The 27856-nt window shown below is 43.2% G+C and overlaps 2 protein-coding genes across 2 annotated transcripts in view; both read right to left on the reverse strand.

The window, feature by feature from the left end:
• Positions 1–27856, reverse strand: part of MYO18B (myosin XVIIIB) — a 465598-nt gene that overhangs the window by 184783 nt on the left and 252959 nt on the right. The window lies entirely within an intron of this gene.
• Positions 11578–27318, reverse strand: TPST2 (tyrosylprotein sulfotransferase 2). The gene is made up of 6 exons (XM_060784788.2): positions 27181–27318; positions 25249–25822; positions 22772–23071; positions 16877–16979; positions 13005–13047; positions 11578–11906 (listed from the first exon to the last, which is right to left on the reverse strand). Exons 2-5 carry the CDS (start codon positions 25776–25778, stop codon positions 13012–13014), a joined length of 969 nt encoding a protein of 322 aa, XP_060640771.1. The 5' UTR covers positions 25779–25822; positions 27181–27318; the 3' UTR covers positions 11578–11906; positions 13005–13011.

A 27856-nucleotide genomic window follows, 5' to 3' on the forward strand; every position in this document is an offset into this window, starting at 1 on the left:
TTGCCGTTTTGTGAGTGTGTTGTTGTGTTGTTTTTCATTTTGAGTAGATATGTTTGTACCTTGTGGGTTGTGTTATGGGCACGGGGATTTTAGTTAAGTTTCGTTGGGGGGTTTTTGAGTTTTGTTTCCTCGTTGGATGCCCCTAACAAATTTATATATATAGATATAGATAATAGTACTAATAATATAATATAACGATCTAGTCATATAATATATAATAATATAATATAATGATATACTAATATAATATATAATAGTAATTGGTCTGGTCTGTGCTTGGTCTGGAACCTCCCCCGCAGCCACTCCTGGGAGTGCGCGACTCCAGTTGTTGTGCCTACAGGTTCATCGGAACACGCAAGCCCCCTCACCACGACAAGGTGACAGTCCATCGAGGGGGAATAGTAATATAATTATAGAATAGAATATATAATAGTAATAATAATATAATGTTAATATAATTCCTGAGAGAACAGCGCCACCCACTGGACAAAAGTGGGAAAGGCAGTCTTTTCTTTTTCTGTATTTCTATTTTCTTCTCCTTTTAACCCTTTCAAAGGAATTGATCAGCAACTGAACAGACAGGAGGGGGTTGGGGGCAGAGGCGGCCCTATGTAATTTTCAAATGTAAGCAAACAGTATTTTGCCCCCCCCCCCCAACCAATCATTGATATATATTTTCTGTTTGTCGTGGGAGTTCTGTGTGCCATATTTGGTTCAATTCCATCATTGGTGGAGTTCAGAATGCTCTTTGATTGTGGGTGAACTATACATCCCAGTAACTACACTTGTCGCACTTGCTCCCTTGCTGGCCCGCTTTGGGTCCGGAGGCGTGCTTGAAGACCCCGGCGTGTGCACCAAAAGTCACCTCTTCTCGTGTCTTTCTCCTCAGCCATTGGGACCGAGAGAGAGAGAGAGAGAGAGAGAGAGAGGTGGAGATGCCCACCTTTCCTGAAGGTAGGCGCAAAAACAAAGGAGGAAGCGGAGGTGGGAGATACCTCCAGCCGGAGGGGCTCTCTCTCTCTCTCTCTCTCTCTCGCTTGGTCCCAGTGGCTGAAGAGAAAGTCAGGAGAAGAGGCGACTTTTGGTACGCACGCTGGGGTCTTCAGACACACCTCCAGACCCAAAGCGGGCCAGGCACGGCGGCTCCGCACCTTGACCCACCCGCGGATTGGGGAGAGGAGAGGAGGCGGGTGGAGGGCCGGGGGATTGGGAAAGGGAGCCGGTCATGGGGAAGGGATTGAACGCAGAGAACGATTGAGCGCCGGCTCTGCTCGTGCACCCGGTGGCCAGGTGGAGCAGGAACGAGAGGGGCTAGGGGAGGCTCAAGGGCCCGTCCCCTTTGGGAAGAGGATCGCCCGGCAGCGAGGCAAGAAAGCCGAGGCTCCCCCCGGACTGCTAGGGCTGTTGTGAGCTGAGGGGGCGCTCCTCAAGTGGCGGTCGAGGGGCATTTACAGAGGTGTCTCTGTGCCCCTGGCAAAAAAAAGTGTTCTGCGACCGCTTACTTCGCGTAATGGACGAGCCGCCCCTGGCAGAGGTGGCCCTAGGTAATTTTCAACAGTAAGCAAACAATATTTTGGCGCCCCCCCCCCCCAACCAATCATTGATATATATTTTCTGTTCGTCGTGGGAGTTCTGTGTGCCATATTTGGTTCAATTCCATCATTGGTGGAGTTCAGAATGCTCTTTGATTGCAGGTAAACTATACATCCCAGTAACTACACTTGCCGCACTTGCTCCCTTGCCTGGCCCACTTTGGGTCCAGAGGTGTGCTTGAAGACCCCGGCGTGTGCACCAAAAGTCACCTCTTCTCCTGACTTTCTCCTCAGCCATTGGGACCGAGAGAGAGAGAGAGAGAGAGAGGTGGAGATGCCCACCTTTCCTGAAGGTAGGCGCAAAAACAAAGGAGGGAGCGGAGGTGGGAGATACCTCCAGCCGGAGGGGCTCTCTCTCTCTCTCTCTCTCTCATGGTCCCAATGGCTGAAGAAAAAGTCAGGAGAAGAGGTGACTTTTGGTGCACATGCTGGGGTCTTCAGACACACCTCCGGACCCAGCGGCTCCACCCCTTCGCCCACCCGTGGATTGGGGAGAGGAGAGGAGGCGGGTGGAGCGCTGGGGGATCGGGAAAGGGAGACAGTCATGGGGAAGGGATCGAACGCAGAGAACGATTGAGCGCCGGCTCTGCTGGCGCACCCAGTGGCCGGGTGGAGCAGGAACGAGAGGGGCTAGGTGAGGCTCAAGGGCCCGGCCCCTTTGGGAAGAGGATCGCCCGGCAGTGAGGCAAGAAAGCCGAGGCTCCCCCCGGACTGCTAGGGCTGTTGTGAGCTGAGGGGGCGCTCCTCAAGTGGCGGTCGAGGGGCATTTACAAAGGTGTCTCTGCGCCCCTGGCAAAAAAAAGTGTTCTGCGACCGCTTACTTCACGTAATGGACGAGCTGCCCCTGGCAGAGGCGGCCCTAGGTAATTTTCAACGGTAAGCAAACAGTATTTTGGCGCCCCCCCCCCCAACCAATCATTGATATATTTTTTCTGTTCGTCGTGGGAGTTCTGTGTGCCATATTTGGTTCAATTCCATCATTGGTGGAGTTCAGAATGCTCTTTGATTGCAGGTAAACTATACATCCCAGTAACTACACTTGCCGCACTTGCTCCCTTGCCTGGCCCACTTTGGGTCCGGAGGTGTGCCTGAAGACCCCGGTGTGTGCACCAAAAGTCACTTCTTCTCCTGTCTTTCTCCTCAGCCATTGGGACCAAGAGAGAGAGAGAGAGAGGTGGAGATGCCCACCTTTCCTGAAGGTAGGCGCAAAAACAAAGGAGGGAGCGGAGGTGGGAGATACCTCCAGCCGGTCCCAATGGTCCCAATGGCTGAAGAGAAAGTCAGGAGAAGAGGCGACTTTTGGTGCACATGCTGGGGTCTTCAGACACACCTCCGGACCCAGCGGCTCCACCCCTTCGCCCACCCGTGGATAGGGGAGAGGAGAGGAGGCGGGTGGAGCGCTGGGGGATCAGGAAAGGGAGACAGTCATGGGGAAGGGATAGAACGCGAAGAACGATTGAGCGCCGGCTCTGCTCGCGCACCCGATGGCCGGGTGGAGCAGGAACGAGATGGGCCACCCCTGGCCGTGCCTGCCTGCAACCGACGTCTTCCCTTCGTCCCGTGAGGACCCCCAGCTTCCAGAGACCAGATGTGGACATCCCATGGGATCATCGGGGAGCCCATCGTCCCATCCCAACTCCGGGAGGGAGTTATAGTTTCCCAAGGACAAAGGGCAGAGTTTGGGTCCAGCAATTCAGGGCTCTTTGGACTGACTACAAGAAGTTCCCCAAGACTTTTATATGGCTTTTAATGCTTTTAAATCATTCCCCATGAACTCCTTTCATTCCAAGGATACATCTTTATGAATTCCCCCATATTATGAACTATTGACTTTTACTATATATATTTCACGATTTCCTCATGGCTGAGGCTCCCCCCCCCCCCATTTGACCTTTTCCCCTTTTCCCCATGAAGAAACCCCAACAGGAAGTGGCAAAATCCAAGACATTCACAAAAGAACCTAATCCATAACTCTTTTGCATGGATAAATACAATGGCGGCTGTTTCGCTCTCAGAGTTCGCCCAGCGGGTAGCCGCCCCCTGGCAAACCTTGATCATTTTCTATTTGGAGGCCAGGATACCTTCGAAAAGTATCCCCCTCCACCCTGATTGATTCAACTGATTATCCACCAAAGAGACATTCACCCCATTTTCGGTCCTTTGTTTTACCAGTTGACTGATTAAAAAGATCCAGCTTTTCTCTTTGTTTTGTTGACTCGCTCCAATCAAGTAAACAATAGATTGGTCTGGCTTGAGACCCTATGAGTCTCGCGAGGCCCCTTGGCAGTTCCTTTTTTTAACAACTCATTCATAGATTCTATTGTGTTCCATCATCCCGCCTTCCTCTCTCCTGATTCGCCGCCGCTGCTAGGCGGAAGAAGCTCTCTGATTGACTCCAACGCACCACAGAAGCTTTCTGATTGGCCCTGATGCGCAGGGGGCAGGAGGGCCGCCTCCCAGCTGTTAGCTCATTGGCCAATCACGACGAAGACCGGCAGGGAAGCAGGGGCGGGAGATTTGAACCTTGCAATTCTGTATTTCTTATAAAAATGGCTGTTTTGATGTAATTTCTCATGCTCTGCTGGCAAATGATTGCAGCTCTGCATCCAATTCAGCTGAATTGCTCAATAAATACCTCGGTGGCGCTTTCTTCGACTTTGGTGAGATTCTTATTGGGAACTTAGGAAATTTTTGTAATTATTTTACTTTGATTTCGCTTCTCTTAGCTCGCCAAAGTAGCGATCCTTCTTTGGTGGGTTCGCAGCGTCTCTCCTCTCGGGGCAGACCCCCCAAAAGGCTTCTTTTTACCTTGATTTCACTGCCAGGTCCCCAAGTTAGTATATAATAAAATACAATGTATGTATGTATGTATGTATGTGGGTATGTGGCAGCTTTCTGATTGGCTCCCACTTTCACAGGCCACTGCGACCCGCACGAATGACGGACTTGGAGCAAACTTAGCACATGTGACCCACTTTATGTCCTGGCGAGGCTTGGGGGGAGGGTGGACCATGGGTGATGTGATTTCCACTACTTTCATTTGCTTTGGCTGCAATAGACCACTGTGATGCCCACCAATGATAGATCAGGACCAATCTTGGCAGACAGAGCCCCCATGATGCACTCTATATTCTGGTGTGGTTTGGAGGATGATGGACCATGGATGACAGGAATTGGAGTACCTTCAATCGCTTTGTGAGACTACTGAGACCAGCATGAATGACGGACCTGGACCAAACTTGACACACACAGCTCCCTGGTGATGTCTGGGGGAGGATGGACCATGGACGATGGGATATACAGTACCTTCATCCAATTCACTTCCCAGAGAACACTGTGGCCCCCACAAAACACAGACCAGGACCAAACAGCTGCCCCATGACCCACTTTATGTCCTGGTGCAGTTTAGGAGTGGATGGTCTATGAATGATGTGAGATGCATTTCCTGACACCATTGCGACCTCCAATAATGAAGGATCAGGACCAAACTTGGCACACAAAGCCCCTGTGACCCACTTTATGTCCTGGTGCATTTTGGGGGATGACAGGCCATGGATGATGGGACTTGCAGTACTTTCACTCACTTCCAGAGACCACTGTGACCCACACCGTGACTGGCACACATACTTGGCACACAGACCCCCCCCCCCATGATCCACTCTACATCCATGTGCAGTTTTGAGGAGGATGGATCATGGACGATGGAACTTGCAATACCTTCACTCATTTCCTGAGACCACTGCAACCCAAAACAATGACAGATCAGGACCAAACTAGGCACACAGAGCCCCCATGACCCACTCTACGTCCTGGTGCAGATTGTGGGATGTTGGACCATGAACAATGGGACTTGCAGTACCTTCACTCATTGTCAGAGGCCACTGCAACCCACACCAATGACTGATCAAGACCAAACTTGGCACACAGATCCATCATGACCCACTCTACATCCTGGTGCAGTTTGGAGGAGGGTGGGCTATGGATGATTGAACTTGCATATCGGAGTTGTAGTTCACCCACAGCTTGGATCTAGACTAAACTTGGAGCACAGACAAACAATACCTTTCTCAAATAACCTAGGCACCACCGGGTTCCCAATCTAGTATATAATAAAAGTGAATGTTTGTATGTGTGTATGTATGTATGTGTGTTTGTGGCAGCTTTCTGATTGGCTCCTACTTCCCCCTGCTACTGCGACTCCCATGAATGACGGACCAGGACCAGACTAGGCACACAGAACCCTCAAGACCCTGGACTTAAGCTCCTGCTGCAAAATGTTAGCTTGGTCAATGGTAAAACTGTTTACTGTTTTAATGATGGCTTATGTATTGTTAATTATGCTTTTATGTTTAATTGTGGTTTTAATTACTGTAATTTGTTATGCAATGGCTTCGTAATGGGACCCATTGTAAGCCATCCTAAGTCCCCCTCCAGGGGGTTGAGAAGGACGAAATAGAAATGCGAGAAATAAATAAATAAACAGAAGTTATCCAGGACTTGATCCTGGAAGAAAAGGCCAATCTAGCTTGCATTAATGAAACCTGGTTGGAAGGGGCTGGGGGCGGGGTCAACCTCACCCAGCTATGTCCACCAGGCTATAAGGTACATCAGCAGGCCAGACCTGGAAGGTGGGGAGGTGGGGTTGTGGTGGCCTATCAGGAATCCATATCCCTCTGTTCAGATGCCCTGTTCTGCAATCTACTTGGTTTGAATGCATCCACCTGAAGGTGGGTAACCGGGACAGGTTGGGGATTCTGCTTGTGTACCGATCACCCCACAACACAGCAGTCTCTCTGCCTGAGCTTGCAGGTATAGTCTCTATCGTGGTGTTGGTCTTTCAATGACTGGTAGTGTTGAAGGACTTCAGTATTAATGCAGAGGACACCTTATCTGGTGCAGCTCAGGACGTCATGGTTGCCATGATGACCATGGGACTGCTCCAAGTGATATTGGGACCCATACATCAGGCAGGGCATACTTTAGACCTAGTGTTTATAATGAACGGAGGGGATGTCGGTGTGGAAGAGCAAAACATTCTCCTATTGTCATGGACCAACCACTATCTGATCAGTATTAGACTATCCGCGGCCTCCAACCTCCGCAGGGGTGGAGGACCTATTAAGATGGTCTGCCCAAGGAGACTTATGGATCCCAATGTCTCTTAGGGAATCTGTCTGTCATGTCAGCTGGCAATCCTGTCGTAACCTTAGTTGATCTCTATAACACGAAGGTAACCAGGGCCAGGAAAGTTTTCTCGACTGCCCGCATTGTGTCTGCAACCGTTGCGTCTCAGGCCAGCTGAGTTGTTTCAGGTTGTCAGGGAGCTACTTCATCCCCGTGGGGAGGAGGTACCCCTTGATTACCCAACTACTCGATGCAGCAAGTTTGCAGACAAAGTCGCTCGGATACGCTCCGACTTGGATGCCAACTTTCATACAGTGCCAGGTGAGGTAACCAAGGCATCTGTCGATTCATTTCAGCTTGTGCAGCCTGATGATGTGGACAAGATCCTGGGAGCGGTCAGAGTAACCACAAGCGCACTAGATTCTTGCCCTTCATGGCTTATAAAATTTGCCAGAGGAGGGTTAGCCGAGTGTCTTTCATGGATAATAAATGCCTCGTTGGAGCAAGGGCAAATTCCATCCAATATAATTTTATATTCCAATACAAAACACACAATTAAATTAAATAATAATAAATATTGATATACTAATAAATTGTAAATAATAATATAATTAAATATTAAGATATTAAAATATTGATATAATATAAAATACACAATCAAATTTAAAATAATAATATAATAAAATATTGATTATATAATAATATAATCATTATAAATTAATATAATATCACAAAAAATATAAAATACAAAATTACGTTGAAAATAATATAATAATAAATACACAACCTAACAAGCTTAATTCGTCAACTTTTGGCCAGTTTCCAGTCTCCCCTTCTTGGGCAATGTTTTGGAGCGTGTGGTGGCCTCACAATTCCAGGTATTCTTGGAAGACACAGATTATCTAGATCCGGCACAGTCTGGCTTCAGGCCAGGACATGGTACCGAGATAAACTTGGTCGCCTTAGTGGATGATCTACTCCGGTTACTGGACGGGGGAGTGTGTCCCTGTTGGTTCTGCTGGACCTCTCAGCAGCTTTTGGTACTGTAGATCACAGTATCCTTCTGGATTGCCTTGCAGGAATGGGCCTTGGGGGTATTGTTTTCCAGTGGCTTCAATACTTCCTAGAAGGTTGTTCTCAGAAGGTGTTATTGGGAGACAGCTGCTTGGTCCCACAGCCATTGTCTTGTGGGGTTTCATATGGTTCCATACTGTCTCCTATGTTGTTTAAGCCCTAAATGGTTCAGGCCCAGCTTACCTGTCCGACTGTATCTCCCTTTATGAACTACCTCAGGGATTAAGATCTTCTGGGGAGGCCCTACTCTCGGTCCCACCTCTTTGCAGGTGCAGTTGGTGGGGGCGAGAGGCAGGGCCTTCTAAGTGGTGGGCCCTCATCTATGGAACTCCTTCCCCAGTGAAATCAGGTCAGCCCTCTCCCTCTTGGCCTTCAGGATGAATTAGAAAACATGGCTATGGGACCAAGCCTTTGGACAATAATTCTCAGTGAAATAAGTGTTTATGGAACTATACAATTGATGACCAGAATGGCTTCTGGAATATGCCTTTGGATTGTGTGATTGTAATTAACTGTTTTAAGATTGATATGTTTTAATTATTGACTTAAATGTATATATTGTATTATCTTGTGTATACATATGGCATCGAATTGTGCCTGTTTTGTGAGCCAACCCCTTTGGGGTGAGAAGGACGGGATGTTGGATGATGTCCAACTCTGTCACTCCTTCCCACCTGCTACTAAGGAGGCTGTCCAGGTCCTGAACCGGTGCTTGGCCGCTGTGACGGTCTGGATGAGGGCGAACAAATTGAAATTGAATCCAGACAAGACAGAGGTACTCCTGGTCAGTCGTAAGGCCGAACAGGGCATAGGGTTACAGCCTGTGTTGGATGGGGTCGCACTCCCCCTGAAGACGCAGGTTCGCAGCTTGGGTGTAATCTTGGACTCATCGCTGAGCCTGGAACCCCAGGTTTCGGCGGTGACCAGGGGAGCATTTGCACAGCTAAAGCTTGTGCGCCAGCTGCGCCCGTACCTTGGGAAGTCTGACTTGGCCACGGTAGTCCACGCTCTGGTTACATCCCGTCTAGACTACTGCAACGCTCTCTTCGTGGGATTGCCTTTGAAGACGGCTCGGAAGCTTCAACTAGTCCAACGCTCGGCAGCCATGATTCTAACAGGAGCGGAACGCAAGGAGCATACAACCCCCCTGCTGCGCCAACTCCACTGGCTACAGATTTGCTACCGGGCTCAATTCAAAGTGCTGGCGTTGGCCTTTAAAGCCCTAAACGGTTCCGGCCCAAGCTACCTATCCGACTGCATCTCTGCCTATGAACCCACCAGGACTTTGAGATCTTCTGGGGAGGCCCTGCTCTTGATCCCGCCTGCCTCACAGGCACGGCTGGCGGGGACGAGAGATAGGGCCTTCTCGGTGGTGGCCCCTTGGCTGTGGAACGCCCTTCCCACAGACATTAGACTAGCTCCATCATTAATGGTATTCTGCAAAAAAGTGAAAACCTGGTTGTTTGAGCAGGTGTTCAAATAGTTAGTGCAATGAATGTAATGAACATAGGAATGGAACAATGGATGACAGATCTGGATCATGTTTTTAGTGATGAGACGCTAGCGAATGGCTATTGGTGTTAATTGTATATTGTTGTTAATTGTATACTTTTCTATAATATGTTATGATGTTAACTGTTTTTTATACTGTGTTATGGTAGCATTGAATTTCTGCTGTTCTTGTTGTGTACCGCTGTGAGTCGCCTAAGGGCCGAGAACAGGGGTATACAAATAAAGTAAATAAATAAAGTAAATAAATAAATACATGTAAATAAATACGGTAAATAAATATTCCAAGGCAACCCCTTTCAGGAACCAAGACATGAACCAGAACAGGAAACTTGAATAATGAACTTGAGAGCCGAAACAGGAAGATTATCCTTTAGTAATGTTGTCTCCTTTGAGAGGCTTGAAGCCAAAATACTTAATTTAAGCCCATCCAGATGTCCATGACATCATGCCGAACGCACCTGGACTTCAAAATCTTCTCACGGATTCTGTGAGAAAACCTAGTTTGTGTTTTACTCCCTCCGTTCTCAGGTCTAATCTAGTTTCCTAAGAAAACTCCGCATCAGCCCAAGGAGTCTGGAGTCTGATATCGTTGACGTGCTTTAGATACATTTCTGGAATCTCATCGTAGACATTGCGAACAGAATTCCGAAGAGCTGTTGCAGTGGCAGAAGAAAAGGAACTGGGGAGCCTCCCTTTATGCCCTGGGAGGAGCGTATGGAGTTACCACCAAAAACTGGAAGAATACAACTTGGGAAGCTTCTGTTAGAGTACAATCCACAAATGTGTATTCACAGAGAACACGAAGAAGAAAACAAAATATTAATATAGTAAAAGTGAAAATAATAATATAGTAAAATATTATTATAATATAATGTAATATAATTATACACAACTAACTGGTAATAGTAATAATATAATAAAAATATAATAAAAAAATTTGGTCATGTCAGGAGAGACTTGAGAATCTGCAAGTCACTTTTGGTGTGAGAGAATTGGCCGTCTGCAAGGACATTGCCCAGGGGACGCCCGGATTATTTGATGTTTTATCATCCTTGCGGGAGGTTTCTCTCATATCCCCGCATTAGGAGCTGGAGCAGGTAGAGGGAGCTCATCCGCCTCTCCCCGGTTTCGAACCTGCGACCTGTCGGTCTTCAGTCTTGTGCCACTGTGCCACTGGGGGCTCCAAATATAATAATATAGTAATAACATTAAAGTAATATAATATATAATAATATATAATAATAATACACAATTAAATCACTCCCAAAAGAGTATCTTCCAGCCATTTATTAAATACATAATAATAATAATAATAATAATAATAATAATAATAATGGCGCTCCATGCAGTCATGCCGGCCACATGACCTTGGAGGTGTCTACGGACAACGCTGGCTCTTTGGCTTAGAAATGGAGATGAGCACCACACCCCAGAGTCAGACATGACTGGACTTAATGTCAGGGGACTACCTTTACCTTTACCTAATAATAATAATAATAATAATAATAATAATAATAATAATAATAAATACACAACTAAATCCCTCCTGAAAGAGGCTCTTCCCGCTTCTTATTAAATACATAATAATATTAATAATATTAATATACAATAATTCAAATGCAAAATAGTAATATAAGAAAATAATAACAATAAATGCACAAGTGAATCCCTATATTATAACATTACTGTAATATTAATATTAAAATAGTAATATTATAAAGTAACTATTAATAAATAAATAAATAAATAAATACTTACAAAAACCCTATTAATGAATACTCAACAAAATGATTGGAGACAAATCTATATATAATTTTTATTTGCAAATATGAAACCAAAATAATAAAAATTTAAACTAAAAAGTAAAATTAAAAAATAAGATAAAAACAAAAAAGACAAAAATATAAAATTAAAAATTAAAAATTTGAAAGAAAAATATTATAAAATCTAATAAGAAAATGAAAACAATTTTTAAAAATCAAACAAAATGTAAAATAATAATAAAAAACACTTTTAATCAGACAATAAAAATAATAAAAATAAAAAAATTGAAAGACACTTTTCAATAGAATGATTTTTTATTTTATCCTAATATTCTGCCCTTTAAGAAAATAATAATGATTTAAATAAATAAGACACTTTGATTTCCTATTTTTTCCTCTTTTTATTTTAATTTAATTATTTTTTTTATTTCCATTAAAACACGTTCATAATCTTTATGTTTATTATTTTTTCTTTAATTTAATTTTAATTTTCATTAAAAATGTTCATTTTTATTAAACTCTTATTAATTTACCTTACTATGAATTTAATAAAATTATTTATTTTATTTTATTTTTAAATTTTGAAGAGGAAAAAAATTCCTTATTTTTGGAGGATCATTTTTGACAACAAAAATAATAATAAATAATTAAAAATAATTTTTAAAAAACCCAAATAAGAATAAAAAAATAATAAAAATAACAAACCAAATAATATACAACAAATAATATTTGGCAAAATAAACACCACAGAGAACAAGCAATATGCTTGGATTAAATAGATTTGCAAAAAATATAGGATTCTTTGCAAACTTTTTTCTTGCTTCGCTTTCTCTTTTTCCCTCTAAAAGGAAAGAAAGAATAAAAGTAGTTAGTAACTGATTACTTTTTGCACTATTTTCAAAGTAACTGAATTCAAATAAATTTAATTTGCATTGAGTTTAATTCAAAGGTTCAAAAAATGTAAAAATTAAAAGGTAAACTTAAAATAATATGAACAAAAATAGGAAAGTAAAATTTAAAGTGAAATAAAATAAGAAAGTTAAATGTAATAATAATAATTAACAAAAAATAAAAAGTAAAATAAAAATAACAAAAGAATAAAATTAAAATGTAAAATAAAAATAATTAAACCAAAACTAAAATAAAAATAATTTAAATATTAAACTAAAATAAAAATAATATAAATGGACAAAATAGGAAATAAAAATCATAAAATTATAAATGGTAAAATTTAAAGAATAAAAATAAAACCATAAATAAAAATAATAAAAGTAATAAACTGAAATTTAAGTTAAAAATAATAATAAATGAACAAAAAATAGAAAAAAATGTAATATTAAAACAATAAAAGTACTGAACTTAAAAATAAAATAATAAAAATATTAACAAAAAATAGAAAAACAAAATGTAAATATAAAATAATGAAAATATTAAATGAAAATTAAAAAGTAAAACGTAAAATAAAAATAATGAAAATATTTAAAAAGTAAAATATAAATAATAAAATATAAGCAAAAAGTGAAAATAAAAATATTAAACAAAAATTAGGATATTAAAATGTAAAAATAAAATAATGAAAATATCAAACAAAAAAGTAAAATTTAAATAGTAATGAACAAAAAACACAAAATAAGGAAATAAAAAGTAACATAAAACCAATAAAAATGAACCAAACGATATAACCAAAAATGATAAAAACATCAAAATAAAAAGCAGAATAAAAATGAACACAAAAGAAAATAAAAAATATTTAAAAACATTAAACAAAAGCCAAACAAAACCTACAAAAAAATAAAATGTAAACATTTAAAAAATAAAAATTTAAAATTTAAAAATTTAAAAAGTAAAATGGAGCTGCCACTGGAGGTACATTCAAAGCCCAAGATGTAAACAAATAAATAAAATGTAAATAAATTAAATTTATATATGGAAATTTTACCTGGAAATTATTGGAAAAAAGCGGTCGTATTTTTTTGAGGCTCCTGAAAAAAAAAGAAAGGAAGATAAGGAAAAAAAGGAAAATCCATTATGATTTATTATTGTTATTATTATCCTATTATCATTGTTATTTACTTTGTATGTTTTGTGATGTTACCTGGGAGTCCTCTGAGTCCCCTCGGGGAGATGGAGTGGTATATAAATAAAGATTATTATTATTATTATTATTATTATTATTATTATTATTATTATTACATTTCTACTGTAAAGGACCCAATGCAAGTAATCTGCATGGCAATGGCACCTTCTTCAGGGAAAACAATGCTTCTATTCTGGGAGTTTATTTGGGGTTCTTCTACCGCGCCCTTCTTACCCCGAAGGGGACTCAGGGCGGCTTACAAAGTCAAAGGCACAATTCGATGCCTGCATCATAAAACAATCATACACAAAATTACATCAATTCGCAATTAATAACAGTTCATGCATTATAACCATAAAATAAATAAAATCAATAAAACCTATACAAACCCAATTTCTCCTCTTACATGGTCAGCGTTCGCTAACTCATAGATCAAGTTTTATGTTCCACTTCATCAATCCTGTTGGTCTTACTCGCTGATTGTCTAATTTAATTGCCAGGATGCCCAAAGGCCTGGTCCCATAACCACGTCTTCACCCTCCTCCTAAAGGCGAGGAGGGATGATGATGCCCTGATTTCCCCCGGGAGTGAGTTCCACAGGCGAGGGGCCACCACTGAGAAAGCCCTGCTCCTCGTCCCCATCAGCCTCACTTGTGACAGTGGTGGGGTTGAGAGCAGGGCCTCCCCAGATGATCTCAGACTCCGGGGAGGGACGTAGAGGGAGATACGTCCGTACAGATACACTGGACCGGAACCGTATAGGGTTTTGTAGGTCAAAACCAGCACCTTGAATTGTGCTCGGAACTGAACGGGCAGCCAGTGGAGCTGGCACAGCAGGGGGGTGGTATGCTCCCTGTATGTCGCTCCGGTGAGCAGTCTAGCCGCCGCTCGCTGGACAAGTTGAAGTTTCCGAACAGTCTTCAAGGGCAACCCCACGTAGAGAGCGTTGCAGTAGTCTATTCGGGATGTAACAAGAGCGTGGACCACCGTGGCCAGATCAGACTTCCCAAGGTACGGGCGCAACTGGTGCACAAGTTTTAATTGCGCAAAAGCTCTCCCGGCCACCGCTGAGACCTGGGGTTCCAGGCTCAGCGATGAGTCAGCGATGAGTCCAGGATCACTCCCAAGCTGCGAACCTGTGTCTTCAGCAATGAGTTCTCCTAGACTCATCGCTGAGCCTGGAACCCCAGGTCTCGGCAGTGGTCAGGGGAGGCTTCGCACAATTAAAACTTGTGCGCCAGCTGCACCCGTACCTTGGGAAGGCTGCCTTGGCCACGGTAGTCCACGCTTTGGTTACATCCCGTTTAGACTACTGCAACGCTCTCTACGTAGGGTTGCCTCTGAAGACTGCCCGGAAGCTGCAGCAAGTCCAACGCTCGGCAGGCAGACTACTAACGGGTGCTGGGTACAGGGAGCACACCACTCCGCTGTTACACCAGCTCCACTGGCTGCCGATTAGCTTCCGAGCACAATTCAAAGTGCTGGTGTTAACCTATAAAGCCCTAAACGACTCCGGCCCTGTTTGCCTCTTTGAACGTATTCTCCCCTACGAACCATCAAGATTATTAAGATCATCTGGAGAGGCCCTGCTCTCGGTCCCACCGACCTCACAAGCACGTCTGGTGGGGACGAGGGACAGGGCCTTCTCGGTGGTGGCCCCGCGACTCTGGAACTCTCTCCCGCCAGAGGTTAGAACCGCCCCAACAATCCTGACATTCAGGAAACAGGTGAAGTCGTGGTTATGGAGACAGGCTTTCGAAGAATGAGACAATGATCTGGATGGAAGACGGTGTATATTCGATTTTAGTATGACCACTGACCACTGTAGTTTTAAATGTGCTTTTTTAATGTTTTATTGTAATGTGTATTTTGATTTTTTACCGATTGCATGTGTTTTTATGGTTGGAAACCGGGCTGAGTCCCTCTTATGAGGTGAGAAGCTCGGTATAAAAAACTTTTAAATAAATAAATATTCTTAAGAAACAATAACTCCCAAGACTTTATAACATTAAGTATCCTTATGGTCAATGTCTCCACCCCTAGTAAACTACAGCTCCCATGGCTCCATACTTCACATTCTCGTTGCATCGTTGGACTCTTATCCACCCTTGGGAAACTATAACTTCTTGGACCAACATTGTTGGATTCCTATCTGCCCTTGAGAAACTATAACTCTCAAGACTCCCAAAATGGTACTCAAGGGCATTTCTGTCACAAATTTGTATTTTGTGAGGGCGATCTGGCTGCGACATCTGTCACCCCATTGATCGCCAGGGCATTTCTGTCATTGTCCTTAGAGAAACTATAACTCCCTGAACCCAACCTCGTTGGATTCTTATCCGCTCTTAGGAAACTATAACTCCCAGTCACAGTCTGGTTTTAGGCCTCGTCACAAACTGAAGACGGCTTTGGTCGCCTTGGTGGATGACCTCCTCAGAGAGCTTGAGTGTGTCCTTTCAAGAATGATTAGTCCCTAAGCATGGGCAAACTTTCTAACTTGGGGGCCGCTTGCTGGATTGAAGTGGGGTGGGCGGGCCGGGCGGAAGATTCCTCCCCTTCCTCTTTTCTTTTGGAGGCAGAAAGTGAAGGAAAAACGGGAAACGTTTGGATCCCAAAAGGGTTGACCTTGGTCAGGATGAGGTGGTGGACAGGAGAGAAAAGGTGTCTCCATGAGACCCCATCTAGCCTACTCCTAATATACAATCCTAGAGCTGGAAGAGACCCCCAATTCTCTCACACCAGCCCACCCTATGCCGTAGAAGAAGGCACAATATCAAAGCACAATTCAAAGTGCTGGCTTTAGCCTGTAAGGCCCTAAATGGTTCTGGTCCAACTTAAGTGCTCAAACGCATCTCTCCTTATGAACCTTCCAGGACTTTAAGATCGTCTGGGTAGGCCCTGCTCTGGTGGGGACGAGAGACAGGGCCTTCTCAGTGGTGGCCCCTTGGCTATGCAACGCCGTTTCGGAAGAGAGTCAAGACTTGGCTTTTTGAGCAGGCATTTGCAAATACACTGTAACAGACGTAGGAAAATGGAATGTTTGGACGATGTGATTGGACAATGTTTTAAACAAGGAGACCACAACTGAAGAGAGATATTGACAAGTTGGAATGTGTCCAGAGGAGGGCGACTAAAATGATCAAGGGTCTGGAGAACAAGCCCTATGAGGAGTGCCTTAAAGAGCTGGGCATGTTTAGCCTGAAGAAGAGAAGGCTGAGAGGAGATATGATAGCTATGTATAAATATGTGAGAGGAAGCCACAGGGAGGAGGGAGAAAGCTTGATTTCTGCTTCCTTGGAGACTAGGACGCGGAACAATGGGTTCAAACAACAAGAAAGGGTGGAATAGAAATACTGTAAATAAATAATTTTTATGTTTATTTTAAGGTGTCTGTATGGTTCCACAAGAAGTGGAAAAAGGGAGAAATCACCAAAGAAGAATTCAAACAAATTAGGAAGCACTTCCTGACTGTGAGAGCTGTGGAGGCTCCTTCTTTGGAAGCTTTTAAACAGAGGCTGGATGGCCATCTGTCAGGGGTGCTTTGAATGCAATATTCCTGCTTCTTGGCAGGGGGTTGGACTGGATAGCCCATGATGTCTCTTCCAACTCTATGATTCTATTATTCCCTTCTGGCAATTGAATATTTTGCCTTATATGTTGGGAACTGTCCTGAGTCCCCTTGGGGAGATAGGGAGGTATACAAATAAAATATTATTATTTTTATTACAACTCACCTTGTCATATCCCAGGCGCCGCAGCATGGGGGCAATGAGCTCCAGGTCGCGCACTACATCTCCAGGGAGGACATCCGCCCAATTGTCTGTCAAAGGCTCCGCCCTAAACAAGAAACCAGAAGTTGTAGGTTGACGAGACATCGAGACCAACAATGTGTTCCCCTCTTGAGGGTGTGAGGAATGACCAATGGGAACAATGGGCGATTCTATCTATCTATCTATCTATCTATCTATCTATCTATCTATCTGTAAAGGGAGTTCTGTGCCTTTAAGAGACAGTCCATTGGATTGCTCTTAAAGGGACAGGATCCCATGATAAGCGAAAGGTACAAGAGGCCAATCTCTTCTCTCAAAGGAACGGGAACCCACAGCAGATTGTAATCTATATAAATAAAAATGTAATGTTTGTTTGTGGGATTAACGTAACTCAAAAACCACTGGACGCATTGACACCAAATTTGGACACAAGACACCTACTAACCCAAGGAGTGGCCATCACTCAAAGACAATTGATTTTGTCATCTGAGAGTTGTAGTTGCTGGGATTTATAGTTCACCTACGATCACCCCAAAGTTCACCCCAATGTTGTTTAACATCTACATGAAGCCGCTGGGGGAGATCATTCGGACTTTCGGACTGAGATGCTATCTCTACGCAGATGATGTCCAAATCTGTCACTCCTTCTCACCTGTCATCAAGGAGGCTGTCCAGACCTTGAATTGGTGTCTAGCTGCTGTGTCGGACTGGATGAGAGCTAACAAATTGAAACTGAATCCAGACAAGACAGAGGTCCTACTGGTCAGTCGTAAGGCTGAAGAAGGAATAGGGTTACAGCCTGTGTTAGATGGGGTTACACTCCCCCTGAAGACTCAGGTTCACAGCTTGGGAGTGATCCTGGACTCATTGCTGAGCCTGGATCCCCTGGATCCCGGGAGAGCTTTTGCACAATTAAAACTTGTGCACCAGTTGCGCCTGTACCTTGGGAAGTCTGATCTGGCCACAGTGATCCACGCTCTTGTTACATTCCGTTTAGACTACTGCAACGCACTCTACGTGGGGTTGCCCTTGAAGACTGCTCGGAAACTTCAACTGGTCCAGCGAGCGGCAGCCAGACTGCTCACTGGGGCGACATACAGGGAGCACACCACCCCCCTGCTGTGTCAGCTCCACTGGCTGCCGGTTCAATTCCGAGCACAATTCAAGGTGCTAGTTTTGACCTACCTACAAAACCCTTTACGGTTCTGGTCCAGTGTATCTGCCCGAACGTATCTCCCTCTATGTCCCACCCCGGAATTTGAGATCATCCGGGGAGGCCCTGCTCTCGACCCCACCACTATCACAAGTGAGGCTGGTGGGGACGAGGAGCAGGGCCTTCTCGGTGGTGGCCCCTCACTTGTGGAACTCACTCCCAGTGAATATCAGGGCATCAACATCCCTCCTCACCTTCAGGAGGAAGGTAAAGACGTGGTTGTGGGACCAGGCCTTTGGGCAACCTGACAATTAGATATGGAAACCAGATGGATAGGACTGACAGGACTGACAATTGTGGAATGGGAATTTGAACTATGACAGTGGTTTTCAACCTTCCTAATGCCGTGACCCCTTAATCCAGTTCCTCATGTTGTGGTGACCCCCAACCATAACATTGCTTTCATTGCTACTTCATAACAGTCATTTTGCTACTGTTATAAATCATAATGTAAATATCGATATGCAGGGTGTATTTTCATTCACTGGATCAAACTGGGCACAAATACCCAATACACCCAATTGTGAATGCTACTGGGGTTGGGGGAGGATTGATTTTGTAATTTGGGAGTTGTAGTTGCTGGGATTTATAGTTCACCTACAATCAAAGTGCATTCCGAACTCTACCAGTGACGAAATTAAACCAAACTTGGCACACAGAACTCCCACGACCAATGGAAAACACTGGAAGAGTTTGGTGGGCATTGACCTTGAGTTTGGGAGTTGTAGTTCACCTATATCCAGAGAGCACTGTGGACTCATGCAATGGTGGATCTGGACCAAACTTGGCACGGATACTCAATATGCCCAAATGTCAACACTGGTGAAGTTTGGGGAAAATGGACCTTGACATTTGGGAGTTGCAATTGCTGGGATTTATAGTTCACTACAATCAAAGAACATTCCGAACTCCACTAACGACAGAATTGGCTCAAATTTCCCACATGGAATCTTCATGACCAAAAGAAAATACTGTGTTTTCTGATGGTCCTTGGTGACCTCTCTGACACCCCCTTGTGACCCCTTCAGGGGTCCCGACCCCCAGGTTGAGAAACACTGAACTATGAGATTGTGAAATGCTGACCGTCAAGGAGGTTTGTATGGTTTTTCTTGCTTTTATTGCTTTTATGGTTGTTTTTACCTATAATAATTATTGTCTTTATGGTAATTGATGTTATTGATAGAATTGCTGTTGTTAAATGATGTTATTGTCTTTTGCTGTTACGTGATGCGGGCATCGAATTGTGCCTCGCTTTTGTAAGCTGCCCTGAGTCCCCCCCAGGGTGAGAAGGGCGGGGTAGAAGCAACCGAAATAAATAAATAAAGAGCATTCTGAGCTCTATTAATGATGGAATTGGACCAAACGTCCCACACCCTACATCTAATTCATTTTAGGTGAATTTTGTATGTTTTCATAGAATCATAGAATCACTGAGTTGGAAGACACCTCGTGGGCCATTCAGTCCAACCCCCTGCCAAGAAGCAGGAATAATGCATTCAAATCACCCCTGACAGATGGCCATCCAGCCTCTGTTTAAAAGCTTCCAAAGAAGGAGCCTCCACCACACTCCGGGGCAGAGAGTTCCACTGCTGAACGGCTCTCACAGTCAGGAAGTTCTTCCTCATGTTCAGATGGAATCCCCTTTCTTTCCTGTAGTTTGAAGCCATTGTTCCGCGTCCTAGTCTCCAAGGAAGCAGAAAACAAGCTTGCTCCCTCCTCCCTGTGGCTTCCTCTCACATATTTATACATGGCTATCATGTCTCCTCTCAGCCTTCTCTTCTTCAGGCTAAACATGCCCAGCTCCTTAAGCCGCTCCTCATAGGGCTTGTTCTCCAGAACATTTTAGTCGCCCTCCTCTGGACACATTCCAGCTTCTCAATGTCTCTCAATTGTGGTGCTCAGAATTGGACATAATATTCCAGTTATGGTCTAACTAAGGCAGAATAGAGAGGTAGCATGACTTCCCTGGATCTAGATTTTAGATGTAAAGGAAAATTTCTAGATTCAAAGACTAAGAATCTTATGGTCGCATTCAGAGCACCACTGAGGCACTGTGTAGGTACCATTTGTAATCTGTCTTGAGTCCCCCTCAGAGTAGAGAAAAGGTGGGATAAAAATAAGGTAAATAAATAAATGAATAAATAAATAAAATTGATATTAATATCATATAATAAAACAAATAATATAATATAATATAATAATATAATATAATACATTTAATTTATTGCACATCCCATCCATTCGTTCCCCTCTGATAATGATATATAATATATATATAATATACATTAATCAAATATATAATACAATATATAAATAATATAATATATAGAATTATAGTAATAATATATAATGATATAATAATCATATAATATAATACCCATATATATGGTAAGGTAGTAGTCCCCTGACATTAAGTCCAGTCATGTCTGACTCTGGGGAGTGGTGCTCATCTCCATTTCTAAGCCGAAGAGCCAGCGTTGTCCGTAGACACCTCCAAGGTCATGTGGCCGGCATGACTGCATGGAGCGCCGTTACCTTCCCGCCGGAGCGGTACTTATTGATCTACTCACATTTGCATGTTTTCAAACTGCTAGGTTGGCAGAAGCTAGGGCTGACAGCGGAACCTCACGCCGCTCCCCGGAATCGAACCTGCGACCTTTCGATCAACAAGCTCAGCAGCTCAGTGCTTTAACCCACTGCGCCACCAGGGGCACCTGAATATATATGGTAATATAATAATAATAATATATATGGTAATATAATAATAATAATAATAATAATAATAATAATAATATACCTTTAATTCATCCCCCCTACTCTCCCACTTAATTGGCAAGGATGGCCTCTTGTTGTTGCCAGAATAATATAAAAAAAGATCATATCTATATAATAAATAATAATGTAATATAATAATCTATATCTATATATATATAAGAAAAGTCAAAGTTTGTATGCGGCGGGAGGATGGCAGGTGTATGTGCCAGTGTTCTGATTGGCTGCCACTGTGATACAATTTGCATAAGGTCTCTGATTGGCCAGCCTGAAAACTCCAACATGCTCAAGTGGCTGAGAGGGAAGGAAATTTGCATATGGTTTCTGATTGGCCAGCCTCAACAGGAGCCCCTGGTGGCGAAGAGGGTTAATGAGAGAAGCGGGGACATGAGAGAAGCCTCCCACAAGGATGGTAAAACATCAAAACATCCGGGCATCCCCTGGGCAACGTCCTTGCAGACGGCCAATTCTCTCACACCAAAAACAACTTGCAATTTCTCAAGTCGCTCCTGACATGACAAAAAAACAAAAAACAACAACATTCTAACATTCTCAAATGGATGACAAGACAAAGGAAAGGGCCTGAGGGATTTGCAGTACCTTCACTCACTTTACATCCTACTGCAGTTTGGAGGAGGACGAACCATGGATGATGGGACTTGCAGTACCATCACTCACTTTCTGAGACCGCTGTGGCCTTCATTCAATGACTGATCTACACCAAACTTGGCACATAAACCTCTCATGACCCACTTTACGCCCTGTTGTGGTTTGGCTGGGGATGGACCATGGATTATGGGACTTGCAGTACCTTCGTTCAATTCCTGAGACCACTGCAACCCTCATCCAATTACCGACAAAGACCAAACTTGACACACTGAGTCTCCATGACGCACTCTACATCCTGCTGCGGTTTGGAGGAGGATGCACCATGGACGATGGGACTTCCAATACATGCACTCCCTTCCTGAGACCATTACAACTGCCAACAATGATGGATCAGGATCACAATTCACACAGAGAGCCCGCATGACCCACTCCACATCCTGATGCAGTTTGGAAAAATTTGGAGATGGATGATGGGACTTGCGATAACTTCACTCATTCCCTGAGACCACTGAGACCCTCGCCAATGACCAATCAAGACCAAATTTGGCACACAGAGCCCCCATGACCCACTCTACATCCTGGTGCACTTTTGAGGACAGACCATGGATGATGGGACTTCAAGTACCTCCACTCCCTTCCCAAGACTGCTGCAACCATCATCCATTGACCAATCAAGACCAAACTTGGCACACAGAGCCCCCTTGACCCATCCTACATCCCGGTGCTGTTTGAAGGAGGATAGATGTTGGATGATGGGACTTGCAGTACCTTCACTCACTTCCTGAAACCACAGTGACACTCATCCAAATACCAATAAAGACCAAACTTGGCACAGAGAGCCCCCACGGCCAACTCAATATTCTGGTGAGGTTTGGGGGAGAACAGACTATGGATGATGGGGCTTCAAGTACCCCCACTCACATATCAAGACTTCTGCAACACTCATCTAATGACTAATCAAGACCAAACTTACCACACAGAGCCCCCATGACTCACTCTCCATTCTGGAGCAGTTTGGAGGAGGATAGACCACAGATGATGGGACTCAGTACTTTCACTAACTTCCTGAGACCACTGTGAGCCATATAAATAACTGATAAAAACCAACCTTGATACACAATTCCTTTATGAAATAACCCGGGCAGCGCCGGGTCCCCAAGCTAGTATATAATAAAATAAATGTAATGTAATAATAATATATAAATAAGAGTAGCAATAATCATTCCTTTAATGTGTGACCCACCCCACCCCACTGACCCACTCACTTGGCAAGGATGGCCTGCTGCTGTTGCCGGAGGGGGGAGGAAGTGGGGCTGGTGGCGACCCCAAGGAAAGTGGCGACCTGGTGGAGGGCAGCACGAGGATGCTGGAGGAGGTGCTCGTAGCGGAGGGGGAGGCAGCGGCGGGGCCCCACCTGAAGGCACTGGCCCAGCATCGCCTCCACGGCTTTGCTCCACTGAGACAGGCAGTCCCGAGTGCTGCGCAGGTCGAACCCTGCCAGCCTCACCTGCCCAGCCATCAGCGAGCGCACCACTGCCCGACCATCACGCAGCATCAGGATGAACCTGGAATACAGGGGGAATATAAGGTATATGTTGGACATAATATGTAGACGATCTCTGCTTGCGTATGTGGACAACATCATCATGATGCTCGTGTAGATCAATGACTCTATTATTATAATATTATTATTATATTAGGACTATCCTGGACGACTACTACTGCTGATTATTATTATTATTATAGACGATCTCATGCTTGCATAGGGTTCCTCATGTATGTGGATAACCTCATGCTAGTTGTCACCACAAAGTATATTATATATATTATTATTATATTATACATCAATCTCATTATTATATAATTATATATAATTATATTACTATAAAAGGTAAAGGTAGTCCCCTGACATTAAGTCCAGTCATGTCTGACTCTGGGGTGTGGTGCTCATCTCCATTTCTAAGCCGAAGAGCCAGCGTTGTCCGTAGACACCTCCAAGGTCACGTGGCCGGCATGACTGCATGGAGCACCGTTACCTTCCCGCTGGAGCGGTACCTATTGATCTACTCACATTTGCATGTTTTCAAACTGCTAGGTTGGCAGAAGCTAGGGCTGACAGCGGAAGCTCACACTGCTCCCCGGAATCGAACCTGCGACCTTTCGATCAACAAGCTCAGCAGCTCAGTGCTTTAACCCACTGCGCCACTGGAGGCTCCCATATATTACTATATTATAATCTAATTATATATATATATATAATATTGGAAATGGAAGAGGATGCTCATGTAGGTGGATGACTTCACATTGCATTGTCATGATCACTAATAATAATAATAATAATAACAACAACTTTATTTTTGTACCCCACCTCTATCCCCCCGAAGGGACTCGGGGCAGCTTACATGGAGGCAAGCCTGATCAACACAGTTAGAAACATAATACAATAAAATACAATACAGAATACAACAACAACATTATAACAATAAATTTAAACAGGCATCTAAACCAACAACCAATAATAAAATTCATTTCTCGTAACAGGTGGGCGGACTGGTGCAACAAGAAGAATCGGGCTGGTAAGTAAAGTGCATAGGTCATATGGAAGAGCCTTAATCACAGACTTACTCCTTCCTTTGATTGCCAGCATTTTTTCTGGCACTTCCTTTATGGTGCCATAAAATACCTCCCCGCTTAAGCGGTGCTTAATTTCTCTACTCAGAGCTCACAGCTTTTTTTTTTTAACTGCTTAGGTGGACAGTAAGCTGGGCTGAAGGTCGGGTGCTTACCCCAACCCGGATTTCAAACTGCCAACCTTTGATTGGTAAGATCCATTGCTGCTGGTGATGAACCAGCAGTGCTAAAGCCAGCCCTTTACAACAGATGAAGGGTGGACTCTGTAAATATAAAACTGAACGCGTATTCCTAGGGGTGGGAGAACGTAGGGAGGCCATCCTTCCCATCATTGTGCCCACATTCCCATTCTCACTAGTCCTAGGTTTAGATTGGCTGAAACTTCACAACTCCATAGTGGAATGGAGGAAGGGGAAAATAAGTTTCACAGATCCTGCTTGTAATGCTCATGTGCAAGAGAAATGCCAGCGCCTGGTGCAAGGGGGTGGGGAGGGGCTGCTGCGGGGAACAGAACTCACCCCTCGGGCACCAGAGGGAGATGGAGAGGGCACACAGGCACCAGAACACAAGTGTCATACACCAGAGCAGAGTCATCTGACTTTAAACACTACATCAGGTGGGTAATATCAGCAAGCAGTTTATTTAGGAATATATGTAGCCAAAGCAGTAAAAACAAATCTACAGTAAAAAGTCATCCAATTGATATAAAGGAAGACAGGGACAAAGAGTCCAAGGAAATCCATGAAACTGGGCACTTGGATCAATGAACAATACAGAAGCATATTCCATAACTAAACATGAGCTAGGCAGACCTTGGTGCTGGAAACTTGACGTGAATCCGACGTTGCTTCAACTAAAGCAATCATCCCTCACCAATCATGTATAAACCCTTTCCTGACTCCAAAACTGCTAGGAACTGATTCTTTTTCAGTTTTGGTTTGCTATCTAACTTCTGTTGAAGCCTAGCTGAGCGTCTTAAGTGCTCTATAGACTGTTTCTGCTTGCTGAAACTACTTTTCCTATTCAAGGTCTTGCTTTATGCTTGCATAGAAGAGGATGCTCGTGTATGTGGATGACTTCATACTATACTATTATCATTCTTACTACAAACCTGGAGTTGGGGAATATCCTAGCAAGGTAGGCGGCCGATCTCAGTGCAAAGGGGTCCTGGTTGCAGAGGAGCTGGTGCTTCTGTATGTGAACGCCCTCCTGCTGCGTGCGGACACCATCCTGCTGTACGTGGACGACTTCTTGATCATCGCCTTGCTCTTGGTCTTCCTGCTGAGCCAGTACCTGGAGGACGAAGGCGGCCAGGGCGGCATCCAGCACCTCGGCAGTCACTCCAGCCTGGTCCAGGCGCAGCTTTTCACGGCCAGACTTGGCCCAGGCCTGGCGCATGGCCAGCACGCGGGGGATAACGTGGGTCTCCGGCCGGCAAGGCAGGTCCAGCAGGGCTGATAGGGTCAAGGCTCCGCTGCGAGGGACTCCACCGATGAACAACAAGGGGGCCTCCCGCCCGTATTCCGGCCTCCGGACAACTAGCCGGACAAGGGGTCGGCATCCTAACAGCCAGTGAGCGGAGAGGGTCACAGCCCCGACCAGGACAATGACCACCAGGAGCCTCCGGAGGGTCAGCCGCATGGCCCACCGCCCATCCACTCGGACAACTGACCACTGCTAAGGACCTAATATAATAATATAATAGTAATAAATAGATTCACAATATATTCAATACTACTACTACCACTAATAATAATATATTCCTAATATAATATTAATAATATTAAATATATTCTGGTCAGCTGCATGGCCCACCACCCATCCCCTCGGACAACTGATTGCTGCTAAGGACCAATAATAATAATAATAATAATAATAATAATAATAATAATATACCTAATGTAAGACAGTCAGTCCCATGGATTATATAATTATATTATAATATAATACTATTATATAATAATATAATAGTAATAAATAGATTCACAATATATTCAATACTACTACTACTACCACTAATAATAATATATTCCTAATATAATATTAATAATATTAAATATATTCTGGTCAGCTGCATGGCCCACCACCCATCCACTCGGACAACTGATTGCTGCTAAGGACCAATAATAATAATAATAATAATAATAATAATAATAATAATAATAATATACCCAATGTAAGACAGTAAGCCCCATGGATAGCCCTCCACCCATACAGTCTGACAACTGATCAGTGCTAGAGACCAAATATAATATAGTACAATAATGATAATAATAATATATATAACAATAATAGTATTATTTATAATATAATAAGTCAAGTATATATTCCTGACATATTATTATTATTATTATTATTATTATTATATCCCGGCTAGAACACGGCCATACAGCCTGAGAAACCTACAACAACCCAGTGATTCCGGCTATGAAAGCCGTTGACAATACAATGTCTAATAGATATTCCTAATATAATACATCATCGTAATAAAAATACTCAATATATTCAAAGCATAATAATAATAGTAATATATTCCTAATATTTATTATAATCCCAATATATTATATAATCATATGCCAAATATATAGTCCTAATATAATACATACTAATAAATATATTCCTAATAATAATAATAATTTATTTCTAATATAATAAATATTTTCACAATATAATAAATAATATATTCCTAATATTTATTATAATCCCAACATATTATATAATAATATGTCAAATATATAGTCCTAATACAAGACATACTAATAGATCTATTCCTCATAATAATAATAATTTATTTCTAATATAATAATAAATATTTTCACAATATCCAATAATAATATAATATTAAATATATAATAATAGTATAGTGCTAATATAATAATAATAATAATAATAATAATAATAATAATAATAATAATAATAGTATATTCATCATATAATATAATAATAAATATGTGTAATGTATTCCTAATATGATATAAAATAAAAATATAATTCATCTATGGATGAATTAGTTCCCCCCCCCCCCGTTTTAATGTATTCTCACCCATGGAAAAACCAGGTTCCAATGCAAGTCAATGGAGAGAAGAGTGATCCCCTTTCGGAGGGGCGGTGAAAGGAAAGAAAGAAAACGGCCGAAAAGCGGCCTCTTCCGGCTTCCGTAGTCCCGCCCACCAGCCGGCCTTGTGACGTCACGCGCAGGGAGAGAGACGCTGCAGTCCGGGAGGACACCACGCCCACAAATATGCAAACGAAGCGGGGGAGGTCCCTCCGCCAACAAAAAAGTCTCGATATAACATAGAAAGCAGTACTGTAAGCATGGTTTATAAGAAGGAGACTGAAATGTAGTTGTTGAGAAGTTGCAATAAATTTGTATTGTCGAAGGCTTTCATGGCTGGAATCACTAAGTTCTTGTGGGTTTTTTCGGGCTATAGGGCCATGTTCTAGAGGCATTTTTTCCTGACGTTTCGCCTGCATCTATGGCAAGCATCCTCACAGCTAGTGAGGTATATTGGAATTAGGACAATGGGTTTATATATCTGTGGAATGACTGGGGTGGGGCAAAGGACTCTTGTCTGCTGGAGCCAGGTGTGAATGTTTCAACTGACCACCTTCATTAGCATTAAAAGGCCTGGCTGAGCCTGGGAAAATCTTTTGTTGAGAGGTGTTAAGATGTGCCTGGTTGTTTCCTCTCTGCTGTTTTGCTGTTGTAATTTTAGAGT

This window comes from Anolis sagrei, chromosome X (genome assembly GCF_037176765.1).
Source record: "Anolis sagrei isolate rAnoSag1 chromosome X, rAnoSag1.mat, whole genome shotgun sequence".
Taxonomy (NCBI): domain Eukaryota; kingdom Metazoa; phylum Chordata; class Lepidosauria; order Squamata; family Dactyloidae; genus Anolis; species Anolis sagrei.